The sequence below is a fragment of the Bacillus rossius genome, chromosome 5 (genome assembly GCF_032445375.1).
Source record: "Bacillus rossius redtenbacheri isolate Brsri chromosome 5, Brsri_v3, whole genome shotgun sequence".
Classification (NCBI taxonomy): Eukaryota; Metazoa; Arthropoda; class Insecta; order Phasmatodea; family Bacillidae; genus Bacillus; species Bacillus rossius.
In genome coordinates this window covers 27,477,431-27,495,562 of record NC_086333.1, presented here as the reverse complement: position 1 = coordinate 27,495,562, position 18,132 = coordinate 27,477,431, and the positions used below count along the sequence as shown (strand labels likewise).

The 18,132-nt window shown below is 37.1% G+C and overlaps 1 protein-coding gene across 2 annotated transcripts in view; it reads right to left on the bottom strand.

Moving 5' to 3' along the window:
- LOC134531663 (DNA repair protein RAD50-like) overlaps nt 1-18,132 on the bottom strand; it is a 253,543-nt gene that overhangs the window by 145,265 nt on the left and 90,146 nt on the right. For both annotated transcript variants that reach the window (XM_063367443.1, XM_063367442.1), the window contains exons 10-13: nt 18,018-18,117; nt 15,953-16,092; nt 14,010-14,135; nt 7,414-7,507 (exon numbers count right to left, since the gene is read on the bottom strand). In XM_063367443.1, the coding sequence (XP_063223513.1) occupies nt 7,414-7,507; nt 14,010-14,135; nt 15,953-16,092; nt 18,018-18,117 (460 nt within the window). The remainder of the gene's footprint in view (nt 1-7,413; nt 7,508-14,009; nt 14,136-15,952; nt 16,093-18,017; nt 18,118-18,132) is intronic.

Sequence of the window (18,132 nt, the reverse complement as noted above, 5' to 3'; positions counted from 1 at the left end):
TTTGGAAACTTTTCTAAATGCCTTTGTATACTGTTGATATTTTTACCGATGAATGTTTATTAATAAATACTATTTTTTTTTTTTTGCTATTTAGTATCTGAATGTGCGCCTCGTAGTTTTATTCTATCGGTAAATGTAAGTTGGTTTCCTCATTTCCACTTCAATGTCTAGATGGCACTACTGTTCTTCATATTTGGTTAGTCTTTCTCTCCCTAGTGTGAGCTAGTTACTGAATCCCTAGCAGTACATATTTTAGCCACTAGATAGTAGCACTGTGTAGGATTGACAGGCAGGTGAATGGTAAATATACTGCTTTTTATTCTGACGTTCACACGGCTGTTTCCTTCGTTCGCGCAGTAATTTTGGTTCGTTCACACTGCAGTTCCGCTCGTTCTCGTGGCATTTTGCGGAATGCAGCAAGATACCGTTTTTGAATGGAGTGAAAGTGATAGTGATGATAATGTGGAGAACAGTGAAGATGATCCTGATTATTATCAAGCCAGTGAATCATCTAGTGATCCTGGTAAGTAATAAATGTAGCAATTTTATTTTAGACTAGGAAATATTTCTGTTTATTTATTTATGTTATATAAACCACAACAATATAAGTAATGAGTAAATATAAAAGTGACATTTTATTATTTTATTTATATATTTGTAGTATTTTATAAACCTTTTTTTTTCTCAGATTCTTCTGTTGAAAGTAGTGTTGCAGAAGTAAATCAAGCTTCTTCAGCTTCCTGCAATGATGTTCGGAAGAAACGAGGAAGGGGTCGATCTAGAGAAACTGGACAGCAACATATGAGAAGTAAAAAGACTGAAGATGGATGGAGTGATTGAGATCAGATACCGAATATAAATGTTTTTACTGGACATTCTGGTATGACTGAAGAACCAGAACTGGATGCCAATAGTTCGTTGCCCGATTTCTTTTATTATTTTATTGACAAAGATTTCATAAATCACATGAAAGAACAAACTAATTTGTATGCTCGGCAGGTGATACAAAAGAAGAGGGCATTGAATCAAATCTCTCCACATAGTAGATTGCGAAATTGGACAACTGTAACACAAAATGATGTGCGGAAATTTCTTGCAGTGATTCTTCACATGAGCATCAATGAACGACCATCAATTACAGATCACTGGAGCACAGATCCTGTTATATCATGCAATTTTTGCCCAAACTTGTTTAGCAGGGACCGATTTATTTCCATTTTGTCACATTTCCACCTGAATGACAACAGAAATGCGAAGAAAAAAGGGGAAGCAGGTTATGATCCACTCTTCAAAGTCAGGCCAATGTTTGAAACCTTTCGCCATAAATTCAGAGATGGATATCAGCAAGCAGAAGATGTGACTATTGATGAAGGCATGTGTGCTTTTAGGGGAAGGCTAAGTTTTAAACAGTATATGCCCCAGAAACCGAACCGTTATGGCATAAAAATATACATGTTGTCTGAATCTGATTCAGGTTATATCTGGAATTTAGATGTGTTTTGTGGACAAGAGAATATTGTCACAAATGTTGTGCTGCGATTACTTGATAGCTTAGCTGGGAAAGGACATACACTATTTACTGACAGATATTACACTAGCCCAACTCTCGCCACAGAATTGGAGAATATTCAAACAGCTTTAGTTGGGACGGTGCAAAAAAACAGAAGAGGAATGCCAAAAGTACTTCGCAACCCAAAACCTCAACGTGGAGAGCAAATTTACCGCCGTAAGGGCAATATTTTGGCTTTATGTTGGAAGGATAAACGTGAGGTGTACATGATCAGTACTCGACATACAGCAGAAATGGTGACATTTACAAACAAACGAGGTCATGAAGTTACCAAGCCAGCAGCTGTAGTAAACTACAACAAAAAAAAATTTGGTTTAGACTTGTCAGACCAGAGAATGTCATACGGTGTGTTTGAGCACAGAACAGTAAAATGGTGGCGCAAGCTGGCTTTCCATATGATACTGATGTGTGTATAAAATGCTTGATCTTGTACAATCAAGTAGCAAGTGACCATTCTCCTGTCTCTCTGACTGAGTTTTTGAAGAAAGTCTGCAGCGACTTAGCAGTTGCAGTGGAAGAACCATCTAATCCTGGAGCAAGTGGGACTCAGCTTTCCCATCTTTCAGGAAAACACTTTCTAGAAAGGATTCCCATTGCTCCAGGGAAAAAGAAAGCCCAAAGAAGACGTAAAGTTTGTGCAGAAAAAGGTATGAAAGATACTGGAAAAGCAAGAAGGAAGGATACCTTGTACCAGTGTCTGCAATTTTGCTTTTTGTGTAACACCATGTTTCGAGGTTTTCCATTCAAAGAAAAACTACCTAACATAATTGTATGTTTTTTTTTTTAATTTATTCACTAGTGTATAGTAAAATTACTAGTTTGGAGATCAAATTCATCAATAAAATCACTATAAATTATTCAGTAAGAATTTTTCAAAAAAAACTTAACTTTTACTTACATGATTTTTGGGTTTCAAAAAAAAAAATTCTTGAATCACTCATACTTAATTCTGAGTATGTTTAATTAACATTTATATTAATTGTTTTGAAATATTTTTTGCTTTTGTTCAAATTAATTCATGTATTTGAAATCAAAGTGTCATTTTCAAATTTTTGTTTTCATAAAAAAAATAATATTTTGAGCTAAGGTTTTAAAATGTTAAAATATGTCTAACATATATAAATTCTACATTAAAATAAAACTTAAGTGTTAAAATATATTACTAAGTTGGTATTTTTATTTTATATTAGTGTTAAATTTTTTTTTTTGTGTTGTTGAAAATCGCTAAAAATGGCCGGCATTGGTGAAAGGGCAAGTATTTAAACAGGTAGCACCCAAAGTGTTAAAGAACAACCACTAGTTGCACCTCAGACACACGTGGCCCAACAACCTGTGATCTGGAGCAACTACTTGTTGCTATGTTTACAAACAATGGTCATTACCAAATCCCCCACCCCCTCCCCTACACTGAAGGTTGGAGCTTAGACCGGCCAGCCCCTACTACTCACACATTTCCTCTCCTAGTAACAAAATGTTACACCTTTGAATGTTTCTTGGCTGGCCGCCTACTCATAGGTTCATTCTTCTACAACTCCTGCCCCCTTTCAGACAGCGTAAGTTTTCAAGGGCACATAAGAGCAGGTACCAACCAGCGAGTCACTCTAGATTATGGTACAAAGTGGTGTTATTTTTAGCTGAAAGTGGTGTTATTTGACCTAGTTATTTTTAACATTTACATCTATTTTGACCCAAATATTTATTTTACATGAATTATGCAATTTATACAGCATTACAGCTTATCGTTAGTACAAACAGTATAATGCAATGCATGTGCAGCAAAATGATGTCTACATATACTATAAAGTAATACAAAATAGTATGACTGCACATTTTACTAAGGAATGCAAAATGTTGAATTTTTCGAGGTATTTGGTAGAAGGTAACCGTATCTTGAAAAGAACCAAATAATGAATTTTAAAGGTTTTTGAATGATATTCAGTTAAATATATTTATTTTGTTACTAGAATCCTGGTGTACAAGAATTAATAACCTCTACACATTGTATGTCAAGGAACCACCATAAAAGTAAGATGTACGAGGGATAGCAACATGTGTGGCCTTTGCTTTAGAGTAAAATTAACCTAAAAAAACAACATAAATACAGAAATAGAATTTAAAAAAACCAATTTCTGAAGTTAGCAGGATCATAAATACCTATAAAAAAAACCACACTGCTTAATAAATCACTAATTTTTTTTAAATTTTTAAAAATCTTTAATGATATCTTAACTGTTTATCTTAAGTCCATACTTCTTTAAAAGGGTGAGTCATGATCACAACCTAAATCAACACCAGCAGGCAGTATAACAATAAAAGTGCAGTTTTCTTTCCTTTATATACCAGCAATTATGTACTTTAACTGTTATTAATAAACATTACAAAATTCTTAAACAAGTAAACAAACCACATGAACACATACACAAAACAAAAATAAAGTTTCCTTAGAACTACAGATATTGTAGAAACACTTCTTAGTCAAATAGTTTCTGTTCATAAACTAAATACCGCATAGAGAACGCAAAATAAAGACAAAACTATCAACTGTGCATCTATCAGCATCTGGCTGCTTGCATTCACGTAGTTTAGTACTGAAGCATATTATCTTTGGAGACAGTGCCATGTTTTTAACACTTTGAGTGCTATGGACGTAATTTTACGTCCTTCGATTTCTTTTGAGAAATGCGACGTTCGTGCTGGTACATCCATGATCTAAAAATACTTTCCTTTGGCTAGTCGTAGTATTACGTCTGCCGTTTTATCAGTAAAAGTTCTTTGTTTATTTTAGTTTTGAATTCCACCGCTAGATCGCATAGGAATCGAAAATGTGGGCCGATAGAATTGCTTGTTTTGCTTCAGCCAACCTGAACGCCCTGATATGAAAGACCACTGGAGCACAATAACAATGGTTTCCTGCAACTTTTGCCCTAATTTGATGTCAAGGGATAGATTTTTATCACTGTTAGCAAATTTTCATTTGAATGACAATGAGCACATGCAACAGAAAGGTGAACCTGGGTTTGATCCTTTGAACAAAGTGCACCCACTCCTTGAACTATTGCATCAGAAATGTAGAACATTATTTCAAGTTGCAGAAGACATTACAATAGATGAAGGAATGTGTGCCTACAGAGGCGAACTGTACTTCAAACAATACATGCCACAAAAATCCAGTCGTTATGGGATAAAGGTGTACATGCTATCCGACTCAAAGACAGGGTAATGTTTGGAACTATGATGTGTTTTGTGGCAAAGACAATGTAGTTACCGATGTTGTCATGCGACTACTGGATGACTTGGCTGGAAAAGGTCACACTCTATTTACTGACCGGTATTACACAATCCCTTCCCTAGCTGTGCAGCTAGAAAAAGTGCAGACAGGACTGGTCGGAACTGTTCAAAAAAATCAGCTTGGTATGCCTCGTGCACTTCGTACTCCAACTTTACAAAGAGGGGAGCAAATTTTTCATAGGAAAGGAAACTTGATGGTGTTTTGTTGGAAGGATAAAAGGGATGTGTACATGTTCACCACACGATATGAGTCTAAAATGATAACATATAATGACAGGAGGGGAAATGAGAAAATAAAACCTGCTGCTGTTGTCAGTTACAATGCTAAGAAGTTTGGTGTTGACCTTTCAGATCAACACAAGTCATATGGAGCTTTCAACCACAGAGGAAGTTGGCATTTTACATGATCCTTATTGGCATATCTAATGCGTGTATTATGTACAACCAGGTAAAACCAAGAAAATTATCAATTACATCTTTTATGAAGCAGATTGCCAGTGACTTGGCTGTGTTCGAAGAGGACCCACAAGATGAGTCAAGTCGTTCTGAAGCTAGTTTGGCTAGACTCACGGGGAAACATTTTCTGGAGAAAATTAGGACAGAAAAAGAAACAAAAGAAACAAAAGAAGTGTAGAGTGTGCGCAGAAACAGGTAGATCAAGGACTGGCACAGCAATTCGCAAGGACACAACATGGCAGTGTAGTGTGTGCAAACTTGCAATGTGTATTGAACCTTGTTTTTCTTTGTACCATTCAAGAAAAAACTATACATTGTAATGTACTAATATAATACAATTCTGTAGGTGACTAAAGAAATATTTTGAAGTGGATAACAGTGAAATTCAATAGAAACATTGTGAATACAGTGAAAATTATTACTGTAATTAATTTTTTTTATTTTCTAAAAAAAGGTTCTATTCAGACACGTCTCTAAAAAGAAGTTAAAAACTTTCAAAAAAATGTTTAGTGCTCAATTATTATTAAAATAATTTTTCATTAAAAAATTATTAAAAAAAAGCTTAAAATGGCCAGTTTTTCTAGAAGGGAATCCATCATTAAGCCCAGCACTCAAAGTGTTAAACAACGGATGATGTTGATGGATAAAAACCAAACAATTGTCAGAAAAATAATATATGTAAACATTTTTCTTTATTTTCAAGCAATTTTAACAACCTTTTCATCATTTACATTGTTTTAAATTCACTTTAATGGCCATTTACCATTTTGAGTTTTTGTAAACGATTTGTCAGTGTTTTATAAAATGTGAAAATTGATGTTTTCTCCAAAAGACCACCAAAAATCATGTTAAAAGTCGTGTTATCACACATGCAATAAATGGTACCTACCTATCACACAGAGCTACAGCAAAATCTGCAATATGAGAACCCCATTTCCTCCACTGCTCACAATCGTCACTGTTCAGTACCTGCTTATTTCCCCTTTTCACTCCTCTACCTTTCACTTGTAAACTTACAATGCCCTCTTTTCCTGGTACCTTCAATCCACAATCTCATTTTGAACCTTTTTGCCACAGAGATGAAATGAGCAGTGAGTGGTAGTCTAAAAGGGGAGGAGAAAGAGCAACACACACTCCAAACCACATGAAGAGATAAGGGAGAAAAGGAAGCACAGAATGAAGAATTCCGATATTAGCAAGGAAAACATTGGGCATGCTTGCTAGACTTACCACATTTGACAACCTCAACCCTTAGGGACACCATAGGACAAATTATACAAGTACAGTAAACTCTCTATTATTTGTGTTAATTGCCTTTGGGACCTAATGATGCCTGGATAATTGAAATCCTTTAAAAAAACCTGGATAATCTGTTTCGTAGCAAGGGGCACTCTCAAATACATTTGACTTCAGTATAATTCTGAGCACAAGTGAAGTCTCTTTGTGAAATGTCTCTCACTTATTGGGACGTAAACAATACGGCACTGTCACCCTGTGGTCTTTCTCCGTCTGCTGGACAGGTGGCAGTCACATCCACCCCGACACTTATTTAGTTATTTTACCCCTCAGTGGCAAGTTATTCCTTCTTCTCAGACCCTTGCACTTGTCCTTTCATAAAACAGAGAAACTTGTGCCAGGCTGGAGGAACATATAAGTAGCACTTCAAACACCAATTCTCTGAAGTGTGCTTTTCAGACATTACAAAGGAAAGTTTCCATAAATTAAAGATGGATGTAGCAATACGTGAACATATTTCGAAGCCGTGACTGCAGTCTTCATCATGAAATGTTGCAGTTACAAGCGTAGGAAATAAATAGCAAGAGAAAATGACTTTGTTAGTGTCATGAAAACTGTCATGATAGACACGTGAAGACAAGGTGGTTAAAAATATAGAACGGCCAAGCGAAGAAGTACGACCAAGCGATACCATAGATTTTTTTTACAGCTTCAGAATAAAACAAACTAATAACTAAACTAAATTTAAGCACAGGTGTAACAAAAACCGGATAATCCAGGCCTAGATAATTAAGAGTTTATTGTATATTGAAATGTATATGGTAGTGATAAACAAACAAACAAAAAGCATAAAAACAACTTACACATTTGCTGAGAACATCATCCATGCATTGCTTGATATTGGTAGAAGGGAATTTCTTAAATAGCATCATCATCGGCTTCTGCAAGTCCTTCTCTCTGTAAGGGAGATCTCCGATACAATTTAAAACCAACCAAAACTAAAAACACATACTATGAAGTTACATACTTTTCAATATGCAAGTCCAAGTTGGTACACAAGCTCCTAACAAAACTTATAGTAGTTTGATAGTTACAAACATGAGTGAATCATGAAAGATTATACATTTAAATATTTAAATAAGCCACGTAAAGTGTTTAGCCCTTAAGTTTTGAATATAAGTTCACATGGCAAAAGCTCAAACGAGATTATTTTATCAATTCTTTCCTTATAATATAAACTGAACATTTTGATATTGACTTCTGGTTCATCCTGACAAAAACTGTACACAATTCAAATAAACTAACTCTGTTTTACACCTTTTACAACTGACATACTAGGACAATAAACTATATATTTTGAAAACTTTCTTCAAGTAAGAATTTCAAAAAAGCCAGATTAGCTGTATTAGAAAAGCAAAAACACTATTCATTATTTTCAGTGTAAAATGTTGTTTATTTGTGAGGATTTTGTACTATAAATGTATAAATGATTAATACTTTTTGTTTTCAAATAAAATCAATACATTTTGAACAGCTTATAAAAAATGCACGTACATTGACGCGGGTCCCATTGTGTCCCTGTGTGAACGAGTAAGGAGCACGACGGTTCTCAGGTCAGTGTCGGCCACGTGGCCGGAGACAGTGGCGTGTGGGGGGTGGAGTTCCCTGGTCTGTGGCCATCCAGGACGCCTCTGCTTACGGGATGAAACTCGCAGGTAACTCGATGGTGGGTTTATTTGTACATGATTCTGTCCGTACTTTAACCTGATTCGCTGCAAGTAGTGAACTCGAACTCATGCACTGTGGCTCGCTGGCAGGCAGAAGTCCGGCTTACGGGGTCATACGTCAGTACAATATTATCGGAACGTATAAAAAGGGAACGCCGAAACGTGGCGGACGTTTCTGGACATTGGGTCTGCTAGCTCATGAGGCGGGCGTTTTAAATACTAAATTACATTAAGAGTTTCTGACGATTACATGTGGAGCACTGAAATGGGCGGAAAAATTCCTGATGGGCTGCTACATCACTAATTATTTATAAGAATACAAATAAGAAATAACATATAATACGGGCCAATGCACTAACACGGACATTACCGTTGAAAGAAAACATGTGGCCAGCATTAAACAGCTAAGATTACATGGACTAAAAACTAATATGGGATAAACCATAACTAAATGTGTGACTGGCGGTGTTTGGCCATGTAGGAGGCCGGCCACAGAGCTGATGAAACGGACTGTAAAAGACTTATAAAATGCTGTTGACAGATGAAGGCGGGAAAGATGACGACTCTGTGGTGTGCGGGTGTGACTGGACATTACGCCGGATAGAGAACGACTGGCTGTTCCCCCATGAGGCGCGTGCTTCCACAGGTCGTTTTCGCGCGCAAAGTGCATACAGCATGGGAACGAATCAGGGCCAGCTTTAGACTCAGTCACACAGTGAATAAAAGTTACTTACTGACAAACATGTGGCAGCTAATTAAAACATATTACAACATGGTTTATAATACTTTTACCCTTTACAGCTCGGCAAACGAATACTGCCCAACCCGGCAGAGTGAAACACTTTTGTGGTCAATAGCTGCGCAGGCGGCTATCGACACGTCGTTGGCGTGGGCCATTCGACACATCACACTTGCGTTGCACTAAACGCACGGCCATATTCATCACAAACCCTAGTGAGGCCCGATGAGGCAAGAGGGAGCACCGATGGACGGCATCAACATGATGGCCAATGTAGTTTGAATATAAGGAGAGAAAAAAAAAAACTTGGATTACTGAGTGTATTTTGAGGTTGAATCAAGTCATACAAAATATTAAGTATTTTTAATAACGTTTAAAGGGGTGGATGCTCGTTATCGCCAGGCCCCTACGACAAGTAAATTGTTCTTTATGTTGGGAAAGGAATTGCGAAACACCCACCGGCAGTGTTAAAGCGGTTCTGAAATACGCGGAGCACAATGTGCTCAGTAACTATTGCAAGCAATGTGGTCAGCCCCAGTCAGTATGTTTATAGGGGCGGTCTCCACCAGCCAGAGCACTCAGAATTGGGAGGACGATGTGAGTACGACAGCCGTCGAGAAAAACAAATCGACACTTTGCCTGTGTCAACAGGGGTTGGTGGCAAGTAGTCTGGGAAAGTAATTTGAAACAGTTATCCGGACTGGAGGGCGGGTTGGAGGTGACTCGCTGAGCCTGAACAGATGCCTGGAGACCAGAGTGTGGCCACCCTGATGGTGTGTTACTGGCTGTGCCGTGGGCGTGAGTCCGGCCACCAGAGAGCAGGCGAGCCAGCCGCCAGCTGGCAGAGCCGATAAGGGATGGTGTAGAGAATGAGCAACAGGAGCTGTCATGGCAGCATCGTGGAGCCAGTGAGACACGGCCACACTACTAGAGGCAGCTGACGCAGTGAGAGAGAGTCCAGGTGCAGCCAAGGAGCAGGTACGGGCCAGCTCTCCGGGCAATGAGTATACGCACATGATGGGATGTCGACGGGAGTTTATTGCGATCGAGATGAAGGTGAGTAACCAGCAAGCGTAAGTGACACGAGTTCAGGAGACAGTTAATGTATTTTCTGAATGTTTGAAATTCCAGGCTTAGGAAGACTGGAGACACTGAACTGTCAGTGAAATTTATTAGTCACATTAGCTTTGGCCTCATGGATACATGAGATGCAGAGTATTATAGTAATTTTCATTAGTGTACCTAATTTGAATGGGCACATCCTAAATTTAGATGAATTCCTAATAGTGAACAGTAAACTTTAACTGGTTGTTTGTGGACATTAACCCAAAGAAAACTACATGTTCTGTCGTGGTTCGGGTTTCGTGAGGGTCGTTGCGGTGCTGATTGATAATGGGCGCCACCACGTGGAAGGGCACGTGGACCCGGCTGAGAGGCGTCTCAGGGCGTGACGTCGCCCGTGTGAGGCAAGACTAGACCCTCAGTTACCTCCTGCAATACGCTCAGACCTGGCCCGCTCTCAGCGTCGGGCACGCTTATGCTATACCTATTAACAGTGGGCTCTCCAGGCGTCCCACACGCCTGCTCACGAGGTATAGGTCGCCACGTGGTCGGTGAAAAAATCAAAGAAGACAGTTATACTTAAGGTGTTTAATACGTGCGCTTACTCCCATACACGGCTTCACGAGGATACGGTTCCAAGACCCAAGGCACTTAATCGGATCATGGGAATAAGGCCCACGCACATGGTCGCACAAGTGATTACTTATGAAGCGTTAAAAAGTCTCGTCAAGAGTAAAAAATTATTTAAATAAACAGTCCCTCAACCGAAGCAAACCCCGGGGATAGCATGAAAGAGATTGAATTAATTAAGAAAAAATGGAACTAATGGTCAGTGAACAAAGAGTGAAGTCCCCGGGTGCAGAAGGCAGCGTCTTACCTCGGTCGTTGGCGGCGGAGAAATGGCCGAGCGAAGGGCTCCATCCGAACAATATGGCGCCTTCCCGCCTTGCCAGATTACCGTTACACCCTTCCGATTAAGTGCCTTGCAATCTTACATACAGAAATACAAAAACACTTCTAAAATTAAGGCACGCTCTCCCACGGCTCTACTATTATTAAACATAGAGTTATTAATTTCTTATATTTAAATACATGCTGACTTCGTTCACGTTCGGGTCCGCTTGGGTCCACCCGGCAACTTCTTTATCATATACACTCTTTTTAATAAAAATAAATAAAAAAATAAAAACCACCCGTCAGTGGTGACACAAATAAATGGGGAGAAAATAAGAAGTTTTACAATATAATTGTTACGAATTAAGGGGAACGTCTAACTGCCGCTACAGCGCCCTCTTGATGTAGTTCGTGCCAGTGTTGAAAGTGGGACGGGGGGCGAGGGGAAAGGTGGTGGAGGCTGACCGGGCCCGGTTGACGTCAGTTCCTTGCAAAGAGCTATTTCAGCGCAATGCTTATATTTTCTGTATATGTGCACTCAGGGCATCATTATCTGTTTTATAAGAATGCAAGACTAATAAAGTAGTTTATTGTGTGGTTCATAGGCAAGCCAAAAAACTGAATAGCCAATGGCAGCATGATGTTCAATGTAGTTATGTTTTATTTGTAGCAGAGTTGAATGAAAAATACATGGTTTGCATTAAAGCCTAGGTCTCTGGTATGTACCACCTGTCAATCATACCCAATTGCTTTCCCTCAAGCACAACAAACAGCCTACCATGATTAGTACAGGAGGTCCAAAAATACGTACTGTACATTTAATATTGCCCCAGTTTATTAACACGCTTTTATTAGCTTAACTTGTAACTAATGACCTACATAATCAAATCTTGTAAGTCGATTTTAACCTACTTCTAATTGTCGTATCAATTTAAAACTTTGCAAGTATAGGTAACCCCGATGACAATACAATAATTTCATGACTATGACACGAAGAGTGAAATAATAAGGGGGGGGGGGGGGGGGGAGAGAGAGAGAGAGAGAGCTTAGCTTTTGAGCTATGAGCAATAACCATCCTTTTTGTATATTAGTGAGTCTAGGGCATAGTGAGAAATTCGCCTAAAGTCAACTGCCCCCCTAAACGGGAGAGGGAAGAAAATTTGAAAAATTGATTCTTTTTCGAATTGAAGTGTTTCCGAGCCATTCAGGGTCCTTAACCTACCCCTCCTTAGGGGACCTCTAGGTCATTTGCCCCCCAATTTTTTGAAAGTGGGGACAATTAAAGGAAGATAATTTTGACGTGTTTTCAGGGTCTTCGAGCACCATCCGACCTCCTTAGAGGGTGGAGGGCAATTGCCCCCAAAATTTCGGGACTTTGAAAATTGATTCTGTAGAGCCATTCAAGGAATTTATAAAAAATTTAATTAAATATGAACTCAAAAGTAAAAAATAAAATCATATTTTAAAACCTAAAAAACACACTTTAATGAATATATGAATAAAAAGTAAAAACAAAATCTTTAAATTAAAGTAATTTGTTTAATAGTGACACAATTAACTACACCTCTGTATAAAGATATATTTTAATAAGCTAAAAATAAGAATCAAGTAATAAACGAAACAATGAATTTTAATGAAAAAAAAAAAAAAACAAAAAAAAACATGGGGTGCTTGATATTAGTTGTCTTAAATTTTCTACCACTAATTTCTATTTGTTAGGACAGGGTCATTATGAAAATGAAAGAAGAGAGTAACCCACACTTTTTTTCAATAAAATTAATTGTTTTGTTTATTATTTGATTATTATTTTTAGTTTATTAAAACATTTTGTTATACAAAGTCGTAGTTAATTCTGCCACCGTGTAACAAAATACCTAAATTTAATAATAATTTTTTTTTCCTTTTTAGTTCATACAATTAAAGAATTTTTTTTAATATAATTTTATATCAGTATACACATAACTGTGAACCCTCAGAGTACAACAGGACTCTCAAGCAGTCACAAATCCCAATCTTCTAAATATGGCCAGCATTGCCCCACTGCATTGGAGTTGGAATACAGGGATGATGGTCTAACAAACGGTGGTTTGGAGTGACTGAGGTGGTTGGGATGACATGAAAAGAGTGCCAGCTAGCATAGGAAAGTTGCACTAGCAGATGGGGAACACGAGGTGGCCAATGTCCTCAGGGTTGTGACATCACCAGTGGCAATAAAGGGCATTAGCAGCAGGGTCGTTGCCATGTGAGTGAAGGATGCCACTAACTACACAACCAAGACACAACCACAAGATGGACTGTCAGTACCTAGTACAAAGGCCATGGGGCTCATGGTCATACATACACACACACACACACACACACACACAGCCAGCCCGATTGAGAGTCGCAAACACAACGACCTTCCCGAGAGGTGGAGCTCACCTCTGGGGCAGGGTGTCCACAAGGAAAAAAATATTTCGTACCAATTTAGGCGAGAAGAAAGTAATAGATTAGAAAAAAAAGTACTAAATTATAATTTGTTATGGTTTTTAACAATTTTGGAAGTTATTATGACTTTACAATGCTCGAACATAAATATCACACCACACACACATACAATCCATAGTTTTTTAAAAATAATTACGCTTAATAATAAAACATATTGGAGCTACAATAATATTATTATATTAAAGAAAAATTGTACTAGATCTGTACTAAACCACTTAATAAGTTATAAAAGTACTAGATCTAGTACGAAAGTACTAACTGTGGAGACCCTGCTCTGGGGTGGTTATCAGCAGGACTAGTGTATTGAACGAGCCATTCCTTCGATGCACTATGTCCCACTGGCACTGGGCATTTCACTTGCAATGGCAGCACAGATGAACACTGACTGTGGTGGTAGTGCATCATAATGGCTTCAGTGGACTCAAAGGGAACAATAACACGTAGATAAAATAATAAATATATCTATTCAATATTAAAAACAAACACAAAACTGATATTAAAAACAAACACAAAACTGAACTAAAAATATTCAAATATGTTATTTACTTACAGGCTAAGGATTTTCTCTTCTTTTTCTGCCTTAGTTTGCTCCAAGATCTTTATCTCTGCTAGCAAGTTACTCTGACTCTGAAGTTCTATAACACGTTCATCTACAGCTCGCAAGTTCTTCTCAAATCTAAAATTTAAAATTGAATACTTATTACTGAATAGAAACCCATTTATAAAATCAACACAAAGCATTTGGTAAAATTAAAACATTAAATATAAAATGAATGAATGAATTAATTGATTGGAGCACAAAAACCTTGTCAACATTGAGGTCATAATTACAGATGATATGAGGTGATGTAAGACAAGAGGAGAAGTGGGGTGGGTGATAAAACAGAAGTACAATAAAAACCTTGAACATAAAATTAAATTTCAAAAGGAAATATAAAATAATACCAATGGAATTGATCTGATTCATTCTGTTTTTCTTCCATAATTTAATATGTACTTTTGTCCACAGAATTGGCACATACAATATTGTGAACCAATTTCAGGACTTTTCAAGACCTTTCAATACAATTTTTTTACAACTTTCTTGTATCACACATCTAATAAGCCACATTGAGCAAATGCAGGAACCTACATTATTTTATGCTAGTTAGTTAACATTTTAAAGAGATAATTTTCACACAATTTAAACCATCAGTCTCAAACTATTTATATTTAATGTGCAACTATAAACTGAAGTGAGGTGTCAAAAAACAAAATGAAAGTTAGCAAAAGGCTGTTGGTCACTTAAGTTTCATGACTTCCAGCAGCGTTACTGTTTAGTTTGGGATATTTTCCATAATTTTCATAACCAGTCCTTCAGTTTCACAACCATAGCTTTTTCGTGACTTTAATAACCAGTACAGTATTTACCTGCAGAAGAGTTGCCCCTGCCTATGGGTTGCAGCTATAATTTGGGTAATAAAAATACAATTTTTTTGCCATAAGGGTGCCCTCAAGTATGAATCGCACCATATGTCTGTCTACAGTAGAGTACAAGTGAAGTCTTTGTTCCATGTCTTAGCTTATTGATGGGTAAGAAATATGGCACTGGTGTTAGTCTGAATCCTCTTTTTGTCTGCTTTCTGTGCTGCTTTATAACTGTGTAGAAAGGAGTGTAGCCAGCCCACATTTCTCCACTTCTCCCCTGCTGATTTATTACCTCTCCTAATAACAAAAGACATCAGTGTATCCCTTCCTGGCTATTGTGTTTTTTTAAACCAGTCCTTATACAGAATATAAGAAAAAGTTAGCAGGCTACCCTTTCTTGTTAGTTTCTTTTATAAAAACTAGCACACACATTAAATTACTGAAGAATGTAAAAAGCAGCTTAAAAGCACCAAGGAGGGCGGTAGTTTTGTCATGGAATGTTGCATTTGAAAGCTGAGGAATCTCAAGCAAAAAATCAATTATGTTGGGCCACAGTTGCATCTTAAAAACCTGTGGAAATAGACATGTGAAGATTGTGCCAATTCACAGACAAGTGTGGGTTAGGGAGGGAGAACAGTCAACACTGCTACATATACACTCGCTGGTTTATTTTTATAATTCCCCTCCTCCAGCCAAATGCCAGCCCAGCACGTCACAATCGCGGGCGCCATCTGCGTTTGGGCGACTGGTGTAGCGGCTGGGCAGACGTAGCACAATGGTGCCATTCATAGTGCTTTTCAAGCACTGCTCAGATATTTTAACTAAACAGTTAATACTTACTCATAAATTACTTATTAAAAACAAACACAGGAGAATTATTTACATACATACTCGACACACCGGATTATAAATTTTCTTTTAAACAAAGTCATAATTCACATAAGAATCGCACTACACTTTTTGAACTAAAAATCGGCATAGAATATGCGACCCGTACGCGGGTAAATCCGCTATGTACCCTGACATACCAACATGTTGCTAAAGTGAATAGGCCAGCAGCATAAGTATAAAGGGCAGCTCCCTTACTCTGTTCGCTGCCCCCTGAGTTCTCCCAACTTCTCCTTCCAGTTCTCAGCTTCGTGCATGCTTTGTGCCACTTTCAGATCCATGGTGACCCTGTCCAGCTCTGCGTCTACCTTCTCCACATCCGCATCCGATATTTTCACCTGCAAAAACAGACACGCACACACTCTAGTACAAAACAACAGCCAAACACAATAACCTCACATGTATAGAGCAATACTAGAAACAGGCAAAAGGAAAACAATGTTACAAATATTTTGGAGTGAAATAAGACAAAGTTAAGTGTCACTGTAATATTCAGGTTTGTATAAATTTATTAAGAATTACAAAAGCTATACATAAAAATTGTGTAGTTTATAAAAACATATAGGTGCAAATTATAATTTTTAAAGGTTTCTATGAACAAAACATTTTTTTTTAATTAATTTTTTTTTTTGCTATGCCATTTAACTACGTCTTAGCCTATTAAATCAAGTTTGGCTAGGTTACTATTTACATGTGTGATTATCATTGTTTTATTTCATTTAAGCATTACTTTTAAAGCTATAATTTAATTTTACATGTATATCATAGTGTGTTGGTGACTTTTCTAGAATACATGACATAGGTTTTGGAGTTAGAAAAAAAGATGTACAATTTTGAGGCACCGAAATGACACATTATATTTTATCACATCCTGTGGTAGAGAAATACAGCGACGTTAGCCAGGACTCGGACTGTAGGAAAGCTTTCTGACCAGGTAATCACAGAATAGCGTTGTCAGAACAATATTTGTATCCAACAAAAAGGCAGCTTTTCCAGGGAAGTTTACAGTTTGTACTTTTTTGTGGTTTTTGTACTGTGCCCTGTCTGTCTAGTCATCGCTCGGACATTGTCACGTGAAGTTGTGCTGGTCGGTGGCTCAAGAATTTGACATTTTAATGTGAGTTAGAGATTAATTTAATGTTTGTGGTCCTCCTGCACTGAAGATAACTTTTTTTCTGGAAAATTTTATGACTGTTTCCCTTTCCTGCAGGACAAATATTTTGTCCACTTTACAGATCGCCACGTAAAAGAAAAGCACAAAAATACCTGAAAGTGAAACCTAAGATAAGATTTTGAAATAAGGTTTTGAGTGTTGTATTTTCAAATTTTTAAACTCTAAAGAAAGCGAAATCAGCACCGAAAAATTGGAGCACCGCATAAGCCCAGCTTTTATGTTCAAAGCCCTATAAAAATCATAGCAAATTATTTTTTGGTGAAATATGTTCTCCAATTTGATTATAAATACAAAATATGTAATATGTATAATTTATTTCAATATAAAATTTGTGCAACTAACTGACATTCAATGTGAATACTTTAAAAAACATAAAAAAATGCCTGGAATTGGTTAATACCAGGAGAGAGGCACACGGAAATTCCAATAATTGTTTTCCAGCTTGGCAGACATTGGTACTAGTACAAAAAATCTACCTATTTGTTTTACAGAAAACCTTAAAAACAATTTGCAATTTATCATTACTAAATCCAGGTTAAAAATTTAACATAAATACAAAAATATGTCTGTAAGTTCTATATTGAAAAGATTAATGCATTTATTTTTTAATCAACAAATATTTTTGGATATGATTTAATATTAGGGGTACCAAGCTTGTTCAAGGGTGGGGCGTATTTGAGAAGATACGGTAATCCATGTGTTTGAGACTTCCACACGACTAACAGAGGTATATCTATTGTAGTAAATATTCGACTCCAGGCAAAGAATTAAGATAAGAATTAGCTGAAAAAATTATGGTCAATATCATTAAAATAATAATCTCATAATATGGGACGAGTACATATAGTGAGATAATACATTCTTTTGATTTCAATTACTTTTTGAAGCTAAAATGAATGGAATCATTTATAGATTCTATGAGCAAATAAAATTAAATGAACACATAACTAAGTACAGTCACATGTATGACACTGACATTACGAAGCATGGTCAACCAGCAGAAAAATGTGTCTTAAAATGTAGGTATTCTCAAAACATATACATTTCCTAACAAAACTTATTAATGAAAATATAAGAGAAGAATGTTACCCCAGCAATCTGCCTTGCTGCTTTACGTTCATCACTCTTCTTCTGATTTAACTGCTCCTTTTTCATACGTATTTCCTGATTAAGACTGGTGACCTCCTCCCTACAAAAATAATGT